This window comes from Haplochromis burtoni, unplaced genomic scaffold (assembly GCF_018398535.1).
Source record: "Haplochromis burtoni strain Fernald_Lab_line unplaced genomic scaffold, NCSU_Asbu1 Contig_41, whole genome shotgun sequence".
Taxonomy (NCBI): Eukaryota; Metazoa; Chordata; class Actinopteri; order Cichliformes; family Cichlidae; genus Haplochromis; species Haplochromis burtoni.
The window spans coordinates 2,615,777-2,629,160 of record NW_024582402.1 but is presented as its reverse complement, the minus strand read 5'-3'; the positions used below and the strand labels follow the sequence as shown (position 1 = coordinate 2,629,160).

Here is a 13,384-nt window from a genome sequence, read left to right as displayed (position 1 = left end):
TACATGAAGCAAAAGTCCCAATAATTTTATTTTATTCTCCACATTTCAGAACTTTAAGATATAATAAATGCACATTAGTACCACTGTGATCTGTTAATTGTAGTTTTTCAGAGTCTGATGACTCTGTTGAATAAACAGAAACCCTGTGTCTTCAGCGCAGATGTATGTGCAGGCCGACACACACTGTCACACAAGAACAGCCTCAGAACAACACGGGTGGCTTAATCACAGCAATCGAATTCCTCTGATACGCTGCAACCCTCGTTTCATCGCTTTCCATTCCTCTGCTTGTAATCTGTTCTCGCGGCACCTTCAAACAGTAGCTGTGCTCAGGTCCAAGCAGAGCTGTGGACCAAGTTTTGAAGAGGGGTGGGGGAGGCAAAAAAAATCAAAAACAAAGGGAGCTGGAGGGTGAGGATGGAGTTGGGACTTCTTTTGGTCCAAATCGGTTCAGGCATTATTATGGAAGCTTAGTGGCTACAAGACCATGAAAACCCCTGTGTTTGTGTATTGGAAACAAACAATTAAAGCCAGATAAAAAGCAGAGTGTTTGGGGGTGAGGGACAGCAGGAAAGCTCCGGGGTGGTATATCACGGTATGGTGTAGTGTGGTTCGGTTGGCGCTGCTTCTGCAGACCATCCCCTCACCCCCTGTGCCTCCACGAGGACCTTCATGAGAGGGCCCTTTGTTCTGGGCCGGCAGGCGCACCAGTGAGTGAATGAGCAAGAGCAGCAGCGGCCTTCTTCAGTGGCGGCTGTTTGTTTACACCAGCCAGTCCCGTCATACTTCATTAGCAGCCCAGCCCACCGACAACCTCTGATGTCCTAATCGCCGACAAGCATGTAGCTGCCCATCAACCCAGAGCCTTGGCGGTTCAGGATAAAGGCTTTTTTTTGGGATTCCCACTAAGCCTGCTTGCCTTCTCATCCACAGGGAGCGTGTACATGTATGCTCACACAAACACACACGCGATATCTGTGGCCTGACTGGTTCTTTCATCACGGGCCAAGAGGCAAATGGAGGTAAGTCGATGTTAGTGGAGCAGCAACGGTCCCAGAGATCTAGCTCTGCATCACAGAGACGTGAGAAACCTGCCGTCCAGACAGAGGCAGACAAGACAGAGGGATTATTGAGTGCTGCCATCTTCTGACCACAATCATTAAACAGTTAACTACGCATTAAGTCACGCAAATATGCGGCATGCTAACAAGTCGTAATTGTACTAGCGTGTGTTCCAGTGTGAGTTGTCAGGCCTTCATAATTGGCACAAACACTTACCTGAACCTCGGGACAAATGATTAGAATTTCGTGGTTAAAGGTCACCCTTATTTTACAAAAAGCTTTCATTGCAAGAATTCATGTCAATTCTAAGAAAATTATCACAAAAGTCTAATAGGAAAAAATGGAGAAGTAATGACATCAAACAATTAAAATAGTCAAAGGTCAACATCGCTGTGATGTCATAATGTTCGTCGGTAACTACATTTCTGGCCATTATTCAAGTTCATAACACAGGAAAGGATGGAGAGGATTGGGACAATATTGCACATTCACCCAGACACTAAATCCTTTGGTTCCACCTAATGAATTCCTCGTGTTACATAATACAATGCATAATTCAAATTCACTAACCTCCTGAACGGCTTTCCCGAGCCTTTCCTGGCTTTTCACTACTTTCCTGAAAGACACACACAGATCCACCATCATTAGCGACAAGAACTTGTTACCTATTAAAAAAAACGTCTGCTTGATGACAGAGCTAACCTTTGTATTCTGCGAGCGAGGCTCAGAGTGAAGCCTGCAGAGCAGTCGGGCTGATAAGTGGACGGCACTATGGAGTAAGCCCCCGGAGGAAGTGAACAGGCCAGACTGACGTCCTGCGTGTAACAGTGAGGGACACAGCTGGCCACAGGATCCTCATCCCTGGATATCATCTGCTCAGATTGTCCTTCTACTACCTAGTTATGTTGTTAAAAGCAGATATTTCGACTTAAAGCAGTACCGGATAAAGAGAAGCAAAATAATGTTAAGCTATTCAGAGGCGATGTGAACTCTATCCTAGTGTATAGACTGAACTGCAGAAGGACGGATGTCACATAATCTAAGCTAACACTAATGCTCTGACTTTGTATTTTACTGACCTTATAAATGTGGAAGCCAATAGGGTGCAGATCCGTATCAGGCCGGCTCTGGTGCAGGGTAACCCTGACGTTAACTCCTGATGTCACTGCTGGATCATCAGAAACTGTAAAAGGGAAGAAGGGGTTCTGCCAGTGAGACAGGAAGTTCCTGCTTCCTCCGGCTGTCTTTCCCTCAACCCACGAGCCGTGGAAGTAGCTGGTCTCCCACTCACTGTCTGCTGTTAAAGGCAGTGGGGGTGCTGGGCTTTTCATGGCACTGAGGATGAGATTAATTGTTTTAATGGCGCAAATAAAATCAGAAACATTAAATAACTTCGTGAAAAACTTAATCATTTTACCTGAGGGAGATGGAAGAGGAGGAAAAGACCCTGATGAGAAAGTGGGCCTCGGCTCCTGGCTGGTAGGTGCTGGGGATGAGAAGGTAGAATCCGGGCTCCAGCTGCCCGTGGAGAACCACCTCTCTCTCGTAGGTATGGCAGTGAGTAGAAGCGCGAGGAGGTCTGTTCAACATCCGGCTCAGATTGAAACGCTTCTTTTCCACCTAGTGCAAACATACTTTCAGTAAAGCAATGGAAAGCCACACAAGCGCATGTCAACACTAAATGAGAGAACAAACCTTCCACAAGTGCAGCGCGATGGCCTGGTAATGCTGGTGCTTTGTATTGTTGCTGTCCTCGACTGGGGTTTGTGCATATTTCTCTGTGTTTCTCCATTTCCGGCACTGCAACAGAGACACCACCACCTCTCCTCTTTCGCACACTTTAAGCCAAAACTTGGGGTTGCTGCCGTAGCTGCCGCAGTTTCGGCTACCGCCAGCAGTGTGCCCTTTTACCCAGCGACCAGCCAGCTGATGACTGTGTGTCAGCAGGTTTCCTGCCGGAGCAGAGAGGCATCAGGTTAAAACAAGGGCACCAAGAAAGTAACATCTGAAACAACAAAAAACCTCTTTAACAAAATAAGGCAACACCAGTATAAATGCTCTTCAAGTGTCCTTCCTCACTGATGGGATAGCCCACTGTGACGTCATCAAACTGGGACATAAATTCAGCCTCGTCCAACCAGAATTCACCCTCTGCCACCCTGGCTTGTAGCTCCGAAGCACAATCAGGGGCAACAGAATCCCAACCAGCACCTCTGCAGAGAGAGAGGCAAAGAAACATCATCTGGATTTTCCCACATTTACAAATTTGTTGATGTAGGTGTGAATTCCAGAAATGCACTCCAAATTCCGTATAATAACTGTGACTTTAGTGAGATAAAATCACAACTTCGGACAGACATCAGTTATACCTAAAGTCTGAAATCTTAAAGCCAGTGCTGTCAAATCTAATGAATCACTTTATAAATTGAGTAACCTTTGAGTAGAGCCCGGCCAATTTATTTATTGACAGGTTGATATGAGCTAGTTGCCAATCTATCAACCAAAACTAAAAGATATAGAAGACGGGCTGCTGTGTTGATGTTGCACAGTTTGTCCACCAGATGGCACTCTGCAACTTCCCTGTTGGGACCACTAACACTCCAAACACAATAAAGCAGCTGATCCAAGCAGAGTCGGACATAAATGAGTAAAGAAATAACTAAACACGAAAAAAAAACATTGGTTTATTTTTTGGAATATCTGACTTTTAAATCACCAAATATCAGCAGAACTCTACCTTTAAGAGCTGTCACCAGAACCTAACTATGTGAATGTGCTCCTGTGTGGCTGTGGATCTGTAGAGTGATGGCATCAACTAGTAGCTAACAGATCAGCTGTCTTGTTTTGCTTTCAAAAAGCTTTAATCTTAAGAACATTTGTAATCTGTAATTTGAAGCATCTGGTTTAACAACTTTCAACTCCACACATCTGGGTGTCAGATATACTCCACAATAGACAAGTCTGACACACACCTCCATACCCAGGCTCCTCCCCAGTAGCGTCTTCCCCAAGGATTTCTGATCCTTAGCAGCCGTACTTCACCCCCTGACACCTTCTTCACATCCAGCCACTCCATGACAGTCAGAGCGTGGTACTGATCCAGCTCAGTGAGTCCTGAAACAGAGAAGGCCAGCAAGTGATGTGGCACAGCATCACTCACTGTATTATCTGTGAGCAGACACTTTTCTGACCTCCGGGCGTGCTGTGAGTGGAGCAGCTGAGCGCGCAGTCATCCTTCACAGGGTCCAGAAGGTTCAGGTCCAGCCTTCTCCTTCTGACTTGGTCACTGTCCTGTGCTGTTTGCTGCTCCTCCTCCGAGCCAAAGTCACCCAGGCTCCATCGCTCGGCTAGACCACCTGTCAAGTCCACCAGGGCCTCGGACACCTGACCTGCCCACAGTCGCTCGTATGAACCACGAAGCCTGCAGAAGATGAAAGGGAAAGGAAAGGAGGGTTTCAAACTTTTCCTCATGATTAGGTCTTGTTTGAAAAATACATGTTAATCTCAAGGAATCAACTAACTTGGCATAGGCCTTCTCCAACAGGGCAACCCAAAAGGCAGTGGGGGAGTGGCAGCGTGAGAAGCAAAGAGATGAATTAATGCAGGGCAGGCGGTCGTCAATGGTCACCTCTGTCCAGTGTCCCTGCTGCCAAAAGCAAAAATGAAAGCAGCCTCTGTACCTGCTGTCACCCCACTGTGGCTGATCTTCAGGCAGAACCTACACAGGATCCAACGATAATGCGAGTGACAACAGGAAACACACGATGAACATTCTCCACATTTAGAACAAAACCAATGCTGGGGCTCACAAAATCAAACTGATGAGACAACCAGCCTGTGTTACCTTGTTTAAAAGCTGTTTGTTCTTGAGCAGGAAGGTGCACGCACAGAGGAACCAGCAGTCTCCTAACAGGCCTTGCTTTGCATGCCCCAGGCTGATGCTGCTTGGGAAGAGAGCTGGTGACGGGCAGATCTCCTTGACATGTGAAATGGAAATAATAATTGGGACTGAGACAGTGATATGGCTGGAAACAGCAGAGCAGGTTAATTTAATTGCACATATTTATTTTTGTGAGATACAGAGCAGTAACTTTGAGAGTCCTTCATAATCAGGTCAACCACCAGAAAAGGGAAATCCCCTCATCTTGTGAGGCGGCACAAGCTAATAGGCCACAAATGTCAAGCCCTATGTGGCAGGATCTTATCAATAACAACACCCGATCAATGGAAAGATAACCAATAAGGAATTTTCTGGGCATTTCCACTAGACAGGCTTACTTGGGGCCGTAGCCAGGTGATGTCTCCCTGCAGTCTGGCCAGAGGCGTGGAGCTGCCAGAGAACAGGGAGGCGTCCACACAGCGGAAGTCCGGGTCCTCATACAGAGCTGGACCTCCGCACTCGTCCCTGCCCTCTTCTTTCATGGCTCCTGCTGCTTTCAGCCTGGAAACCTGCTGGACCAAAGGCCACCTTCATTGCATGTACTTACATATAACACTTGCATTACACCTTAACTACATTATGCATTCGTGAAGTCTGCACGGATCTGAGAGGAAGCTGCCGTTACAGAGCATCACTGACTTTTACGGCATATTCACCTTCACGTTTTAGCTTTCACTCACTCAATACCAATGACACACTAACATGAATATACAAAGAGATGTTGGAAACATAATGTCAGAAACAGCATGTGTGTATTTATCTTACCTTGCTCCTCTTTTAAGCTCATTTCGCCACGTAGCTGTCATTGTGTATAATAGCATCGTTAGCTCGAGCTAGCTTGCACAGCACAGACACACACAGCAGGTACGCTAGCATCTCCATATCGCTTCATCTTATCGTGGTTTCAAATCCATAACCACAGCGGTTTTCTCTCAGTGTGACATATTTAGCGATGAGTAAAAGTTATATCGACAGCAGACATAGCGTGATGGTGAAAATAAAATAGACACGGGGTCTTCCGGTGATGCAGTGAATCCTTCCTGTGCTGCGGGCACTGCCGCCCACTGCTGGGATCTCTGAACTGCAGGAACACCGTGTTTCAGATTCCATGGATACATCCAGCTTAAAGCGGGGGAAAAATCTAAAAGTGTAGAATGTTTTTGTTGAGATTTACTAAAATACATTATGAATTAGGTAAAGGTTTTACCAAGTGATTACAGAAAAAATTATATAATTATTTTTTGCTGTCATTGAGGGAAATAATGTAAATAATAGTTTATTCTCTGCAAAGCGGCCAGAATTGTGGCTCCCAGTGACTGGCTGTGTGCTATGTGACATTCAGTCAGTCTCAAACCTCCTTTCCTCAGCCACAACAGTGAAGATGGGTCATTCCAGCATGACAGCAACCCAAACATACCACCAAGGAAACAAAGGAAAAAGCACATGGAGGTCATGGACTGGGCTGGCAACTCTCCAGATCTCAGTCCTGCAGAAAATCTGTGCAGGGTGCTGAAGTTTTGTGAGACAACCAAGAAATCTAAAGGGTTTATGTAAGGAGGAGTGAGCCAAAATCCCTCCTGAGATGTGTGCAAACCTGTGACTGACTACAAGAGAAACGTCTTGCCAACAAGGGTTTCTCCACCAAATACTAAATCGTGTTTTGCTTAGGGATCAAATACTTCTTTGACTCAGCAGCGTACAAATATTTTTATAACTTTTATTTGTTTGGTTGTTTTTCGATTTTTGGTTGATATTCTGTCGCACTCTGTTAAATTGAAACTACCATTAAAATTACACTGTTCGTTTTCTGTAAGTGCTCAAACTTACAAAATCAGCAGGAGCTCAAATAATTATTTCCCTCACTGTAAATGTAGAAGTAGTAAATGCAGAATACCACCTTCTCTGTGTAAATTGATAATTTTGTAGAAAGCTGTAGGTTATTAATTAGCCTTTTTTTAATCTGATGGGGATCTGCAGTGTGTGGACTGTGTGGGTGCTGTAATAAATTTCTTCATTTCTTTTTTTGGTTTGAGTGCCTGGCTGTGGGCATGCAGGACGTGCCACACTCCTAGGAAGGAGAAAGACACCTACTTGTGGTTGTCTGTCTGTCTCACGTCACTCATTAGTCATTTTACATTTTTGTTTTACCTTCATACACAGTTCATGAGGACATCTGGCATCATTTTTGTCTATACTAGTCATCCTGCACCCCTTTGTGACCAAACCTTTGGCTTTCTTTAACATTTGTTTGAAATGCGGTCCTTTTGTACTTTACACTTTGGTTGTATTATGCATCTTTATTGTGTCTCTTGTAATTAGTTTTTGCTGTATTTATATCTATTGTTGCTTTTAGTATCGTCCTACTTCCACATTTTTATTGTTTTAAGTCTCTGTCTTACTTCTATCTCATAAATTGAAATTCTTGTCTATGTTTACTCCATTACTGTACTCAAGTGCTTTTTTAAAAAGTTAGTTTCTCACTTTTAACCTTTTACTGTTTTCTGATACTCCCTTCTGTTTGTAAAATGGATTTCTTTTCTTTTCTGTAAACGCGTACTCATGCTGTGTCAGTCAGCTTTACTGCTAAATAGTGATGCAGAATAGTGATGTTTTTTCATGAGGTCAATAAAAAGCAACGGATGCAATTATTAATATATTTTTAAAAAAATATACTGTATTTATTAGCTTTGAATCGTGTTATACAAATGAAGTATAAACAATATAAAAAACAGAACATAAAATATAAAATACAATACTATTTAACTTTTACAGAACTAGTCTGCAAACTGATGCACTCAAGTGAGCTCCGTGAATGTTGTCCTCAGTGTTTTCTGTTTAAAAAGAAAAAAAAGGAAAGGATTAGAAATCAGAAACACAAGAATAATCTTGAAACAGTGTTTTTTTTTCTTCTTCTTCTGGTGTTTGATAGCTACTGATAGGGTAAGGAATTGATCTTACCGTGGCAGTAACTGAATAGCAATTTTCACCCACTCGTCTTCAGGATTGGCACAGATATGTCTGTTTTTCTCAGTCTTGAAACTGATGTTTAAAAAAAGTTCAGACATTAGTATCACAGCAGAGCTGGCAGTCAGTGTGGATTATGTGTTTTAGATGCAGTTACGATATTTTCCCCACTTACATTATTGCCCTGAGTTTGCAGTTGTCATCTTGGACTGTGTAGCTTTTCAGCCTTTTTACTGAGACAGGGTTTTGCTGGTACCGTGTGCAGCAATATTTATTGGAACCTTTGAAGGAAAGAACGAGACATTTCAGTGAAAACAGCATTTTACATGACAATATGACAAAAAACATTATAATAACGTCTCAGTGAATAATCGCTGAAGCCATACTCACTGCTTTCATCCAGTGCCACCAGCAGCAACACCAGCAGTACGGAGACACGCACGGCGAACTTTGCCATCCTCAGTAAATCAGCAGTGAATCAGTTTTCTGATCAGGATTCCCAGGGAGTCAGTGATGAAATGATTGTAACCGGCTGTGGCAGAGAAGTTTAAATACTGTGTGAGATGGAAGGGGAAATGTCCCACGAGAGGTCAGGGAGGTGGAAAACCCTGTCTGAGTCAAACGGGAAATGTGACTCGTCTTTTTTTCAACCACCGAAACCCCCTCCTCTGTGTACATTATGCAAAATTGTTTACTTTCATGATAGTAAGAGTTTAAAAATAATAATATGAACATGTAACATCTTTTAAAAGTTGCTATGTAATAATAATTAGCATATGTTTGCATAGCTGGACTGGTGATTTTTCATTTTTATGGGCCAATGGTTTGTTTTGTTTTTTTCGGTTTTTTCCCGTAACGGTATAAACAATGAAAGGTGGTGGATTGGCCAGATGCTGGGAGATGTGTAAAAATAACTCAGTTGTTTGGTGGTGGCTATTGCGGAGCTTCCACAGATTCAGTAACATTAGCAAGTGGTGGAGGCCAGCAGGTGCAACACACTGGCAGGTGGATGAGGGAAAGGCAGGAGGAGCAGAGACCCGAGGCGGTGAACTGAACTTCAGGTAAGAAGTTATGACTGCAGTCTATCTGGCTCAGATATAAACCAAGTTTAGGTGGAGTTTATTTTCGTTATGCTGACTTTTTACAGTCAGTTACAATAAGTAGTACTGCTACTAGCTAGCATGGCGGAGTTTATATACAGCTGGGCGGGTGCTGTGATGTTAATGATGTTGAACTTGTTTTATCTTATTTTATTTATAAAGGTTAGTTATTAGAGTTATCAAACTTCCCATAAAAAACGGAATCCTCTCGTATTCAGAGAAAATATTATGCGTTTGGTGTTGAGCTGAAAAGGAGCACAATTTGTCCCGGACTTCAGCTACAATGAAAAAGACACAAAGCTGGATTTATTCTGTCTTTAAGCTGCACAGCTGCCTCTTCTTCTCTCATTCTCCCCCTCTCTCTCCTGTTTCTACTTCAATCATGAAACTGATCAATGATCAGCTGATCGGCTTTTCTCTCTTGTTTGTTTATCGCCCACTTTGCGCCAGAAAGAGGAAACCGGCAGACGCTAAACAACAGCAGCATGTTTAAGCTTGATCAGCTGTTGTTAGAATTTATTTAATATTAATTTCTAGTATCAGCTGATGTTTGCTGGAGCCACACCTGTAAAAGCTGCTGTCATGATATCGGTTTGGTTATCTGGTGAGAGGGAAACATGAAGGTGAAACCAGGAGATGTCCTTACTGAATCATCAGAGCTGAACAGGTGATGGAGAAACAGGTTTACCTTTTAGGTGACATGAATGAGTTGAAGGGAAGTTATGAACTTTTTCTGAGAGACAAATAACACCAGGATCCTTTTCTAAGATAAGATAAGACTTTATTGATCCCACAACGGGGAAATTTTTGCATCACCTCAGCTCAGGTACAGATATCAGAAGGAAATACAAAAATACAAATAAGTACAATCGATGAAAAAAAGTAAGATAATACACTATATACAATGGTAGCACACACAGTATGTGATTATGGATATGGTTGGAAATATGGAAGACATAAACTATATAGCTTGATATAGCTATTGTAACACTACTATTCCTATTTATAGACATGTACACACACACATGTACACACTAAATATACATATGTATACATATACATACATATATACCTGCACATGTTTTTCCTATAATACCTGGTGGGCCGGTCTCTAGTCAAAATACCCGGGTCGATTTTTTGTCTCAGTCCAGTCCTGTATGTTTGTTATTCAACTTGTGTTAAAACATTTAATCACGTAGCCAGAACTGTATGTTGTACTCCACTACTGCATGGTACAAAAGTCCCCTCCTCCATCCCCATTTTCTTGGAGTTTGGCGAGGCCACTGAGGCAGTTAGACAACTCTTTGGTAGCAGGACCCCTGGGGTGGACATGGTTTGCCTTGAGTTCCTGAAGGCTCTGGATACTGTAGGGCCGTTAGTTGATACACCTCTGCAACATCGCATAGAGATCTGGGGCGGTGCCTCTGGATTGGCAGACTGGATTGGTTCTCATCTTTAAGAAGGGGGACTAGAAGGTATGCTCAAAATACAGAGGGGTCACACTCCACGGTTTTCCTGGGAAGGTCTATGCCAAGGTACTGAAAAAGAAAGTGACTCTGTGGTTGAACCTCAGATACAGGAGGAACAATTCAAGTTTCGTCCTGGTCGTGCAACAGTGGACCAACTCTTTATCCTACCAAAGATATTTGAGGGTGCGTGGGAGTTTTGCCCAACCAGACTACATGTGGTTCGGTTTGTGTGTGCTTCGGTGGTATGTGGTGTGTGGCCCTTTGCTACAAACCATTCACTCCCTATGCAACTGTTGAAGAGGCCGAAGATCATTCCTGATCTCAATTTTTTTTTTTTTTTGCAGAGGATGTGATTCGGTTGGCTTTGTAATGTAACAATGCAATACAACCCCCCCCCCCCCAAAAAAAAAAATAATGCTGCAAATTTTAGAAGATGTTCTGTCATAATATTTCTAAAGTAATTTTGCTAGTCTACTGTACAATATCCAGCTAGGTCATCACTGTAAATAAGTTAAATCTAATCGAGAAGATGGAGCATGATGTACTAAACATCCTGTTGATGTTACTGCTAGACAGATAACATCAGAAGCCCATGTGCACAAGACATGGGCTTCTATCTGTAAGCATAACCGCAAGCTGTTTTCATCTTAGCTGTTGACCTTCACTGAAAGTTCTCAGTGCTTGTTTTCTAATTTCAAAGTCTTTACTGTTGATGTATTGCCATGTCTTACTCGAATATGGTTAGAAAGCAAACAATGTCATTAGTTACACTTGATCATCTCCTGCTGTGACAGACATCGCACTGTTCTGTTTTGTAGTACCGGTTTGGATCCGCTTTTGCATTCAGAAGTGCCTTAATTTGTCATGGAATGGATTCAACAAGATACAGTGCTAGCTGTACAGTTTAATAATAAAGCAAAGTCCCATTCTGTATAATTCTGTATGGCTGTCACATTTCTGTATTTTCTGTTTTAATTAAACAGTTTATCTTATCTCATCTCATCTTATGTAATGTTATGTTATGTTATCTCTTCTCATCTCAGTCTCATCTCTTCTTATCTTATGTTGTCTCATCTCAGCTCATCTTATCTTATTTGAGGGACTCTTTCATCTGGGGAACAGGAGGGACATTTACACTGACAGCAAACTCTCTCACCGAATTTTGTTGAATTAAGATGGTCTTGAAAAATCAAAAATATATTTACTTTTCTGTATTTTCTGTTTAAATGAGTTTGTTTTATTGATTTTTATTTCAGTTTCCCCATCCATTTTCTATTGTGATATCACATTTATTTTATTGAATTTTAATAATATTATTTTTAATGTTTTGGCTTCTGTAAGTAACGCAGTAATCTCCCCTTTTGAGGGTGATGAATATATCTTATCTAACGATATCATTATTGAGAATATTATAAGTAAAGTAAAAGCATTAGAAAGATAGATATATAGTTTTCAATAATGTTTGACTATGAGATTGCGAACTGCAGGAACTCGGTGATGTGGTTTTGTTGGAAACTTCATGATAAGCAATTACACTTACAATAAGTGCATCATGACCTATTTCAGTGCTCCAGATGCAAAGCTTTACCGTTGTTGCATGGGTCTTGGGTATAAAATAAGTTCCTCTGACCTAGAAAAGAACATCCAACCTCAAAGCAACCCACTTGTAGCGGCCCACGTGAAGTCAGAGCACGGAGGTCTTCAGTGAAGCTTTCATCCTCTTTAAACTCTTATCTCCACTTGTATCTAAAGGTCACATACTTTATATCTATTTATAAATATATATATATATATATATAATTATTTTTATGTCTCTTTTAAGTTTATGTCAAGAGTCACAAAGAGGAATGACGCTTTATAAAACGTCCCATGTTGCACGGCTGGCTCTGTCTTATCAGGGTGTGTTGATGCAGGTCACACGGGTCACATGTCTAACATGTGTGACCTAATATGTCTCTTTGCAGTTTTCCTATAATTACAACTTCTAGTTTATATTTGGTCAACATATGACACAATGAGCACTGAATAATATAAAAAGCTTTTTCAAAAAGCTTCTGTATTTTGCTTTTATTTCAATTCAGTTCAGCGAGCAATATTTTTTAACCACACTCTTTTTTACGTGACAGTTTTAATAATTTTGTATTTTACAAATTTCTTTGTATAAATACAATATATAATATGATGCATAATTATTGTGCCCTACCCTAAATACAAGCAAAGTTGTAACAAGTTTAATTGATCGCTTATTTTATAGAAAGTACTTTTTAATTAGAAGGGTTTTTTTTTTCCTTGTGGTGGTTTTATGTAAGGTTTTACCATTTAAACGTTTCCACTCTTGGTTGGACAGAATTTTGGGTTCTATAAATAAAAAAAATTAGGGGGGTTTTCGTGACAGTCTAGCACCACTGATGTGGTCAGAGCTGAGGTATAAATGAAGCTCCTCAACAGTGCACCCCCTTTCACTCCACTTGAAGATAGGCGAGACAACTTTATCATCAGAATCACTGTTGTCAACTGAAACAAAGACATGGTGACAATCAAAGCCATGGTGATGGTGATCGCACTCACTATTTGTCTGACTGCGAACAGTTCTGACGGTATGTACTTGCTGCCTTTCTGTTTTTCATCTTTAATTTTAATTATTTATTACTATTATTTATTATTATATATTTTCTTTCCTTTTTCACAGGCTATCGTTACTGCTGTCGAAGATATATGACAGGCCGATTACGAGATGTTGAAATTAAGGGGTACTCAGTCCAGACTATTAAGGAGATGTGTCCCATTGATGCCATCATGTGAGCGTCACTAAAATCATTTTAAAGGTTAAAGACAGCTTCAATGATTAC

The 13,384-nt window shown here is 41.6% G+C and overlaps 3 protein-coding genes across 3 annotated transcripts in view; 1 reads left to right on the top strand and 2 right to left on the bottom strand.

The window, feature by feature from the left end:
* Positions 1-5,484, bottom strand: capn10 (calpain 10). Its single transcript, XM_005920441.3, has 12 exons — positions 5,341-5,484; positions 4,907-5,038; positions 4,584-4,780; positions 4,254-4,483; positions 4,035-4,176; positions 3,109-3,275; positions 2,758-3,014; positions 2,480-2,682; positions 2,142-2,397; positions 1,765-1,958; positions 1,633-1,678; positions 1-1,091 (listed from the first exon to the last, which is right to left on the bottom strand). Exons 1-12 carry the CDS (start codon positions 5,482-5,484, stop codon positions 1,062-1,064), a joined length of 1,998 nt encoding a protein of 665 aa, XP_005920503.1. The 3' UTR covers positions 1-1,061.
* A 2,172-nt stretch (positions 5,485-7,656) lies between these two features.
* ccl20a.4 (chemokine (C-C motif) ligand 20a, duplicate 4) lies at positions 7,657-8,516 on the bottom strand. Its single transcript, XM_005920449.3, has 4 exons — positions 8,357-8,516; positions 8,142-8,247; positions 7,961-8,041; positions 7,657-7,833 (listed from the first exon to the last, which is right to left on the bottom strand). Exons 1-4 carry the CDS (start codon positions 8,421-8,423, stop codon positions 7,824-7,826), a joined length of 264 nt encoding a protein of 87 aa, XP_005920511.1. The 5' UTR covers positions 8,424-8,516; the 3' UTR covers positions 7,657-7,823.
* A 4,335-nt stretch (positions 8,517-12,851) lies between these two features.
* Positions 12,852-13,384, top strand: part of LOC106633155 (C-C motif chemokine 20-like) — a 3,785-nt gene continuing 3,252 nt past the window's right edge. The window contains exons 1-2 of the mRNA XM_042220049.1: positions 12,852-13,132; positions 13,225-13,333. Coding sequence (XP_042075983.1) covers positions 13,063-13,132; positions 13,225-13,333 — 179 coding nt within the window. The 5' untranslated portion in view covers positions 12,852-13,062. The remainder of the gene's footprint in view (positions 13,133-13,224; positions 13,334-13,384) is intronic.

Excerpts from the sequence above, each read along its gene's own strand:
- capn10 (XM_005920441.3), bottom strand. The coding sequence starts at position 5,484 with ATGAAAGAAGAGGGCAGGGACGAGTGCGGAGGTCCAGCTCTGTATGAG. Across the intron at positions 4,781-4,906 it reads ACAAACAGCTTTTAAACAAG|GTTCTGCCTGAAGATCAGCC; the intron begins GTAACACAGGCT and ends GATCCTGTGTAG. Across the intron at positions 4,484-4,583 it reads TTGGAGAAGGCCTATGCCAA|GCTTCGTGGTTCATACGAGC; the intron begins GTTAGTTGATTC and ends CATCTTCTGCAG.
- ccl20a.4 (XM_005920449.3), bottom strand. The coding sequence starts at position 8,423 with ATGGCAAAGTTCGCCGTGCGTGTCTCCGTACTGCTGGTGTTGCTGCTG. Across the intron at positions 8,248-8,356 it reads GGTGGCACTGGATGAAAGCA|GTTCCAATAAATATTGCTGC; the intron begins GTGAGTATGGCT and ends TTTCCTTCAAAG. Across the intron at positions 8,042-8,141 it reads TGCAAACTCAGGGCAATAAT|TTTCAAGACTGAGAAAAACA; the intron begins GTAAGTGGGGAA and ends TTTAAACATCAG.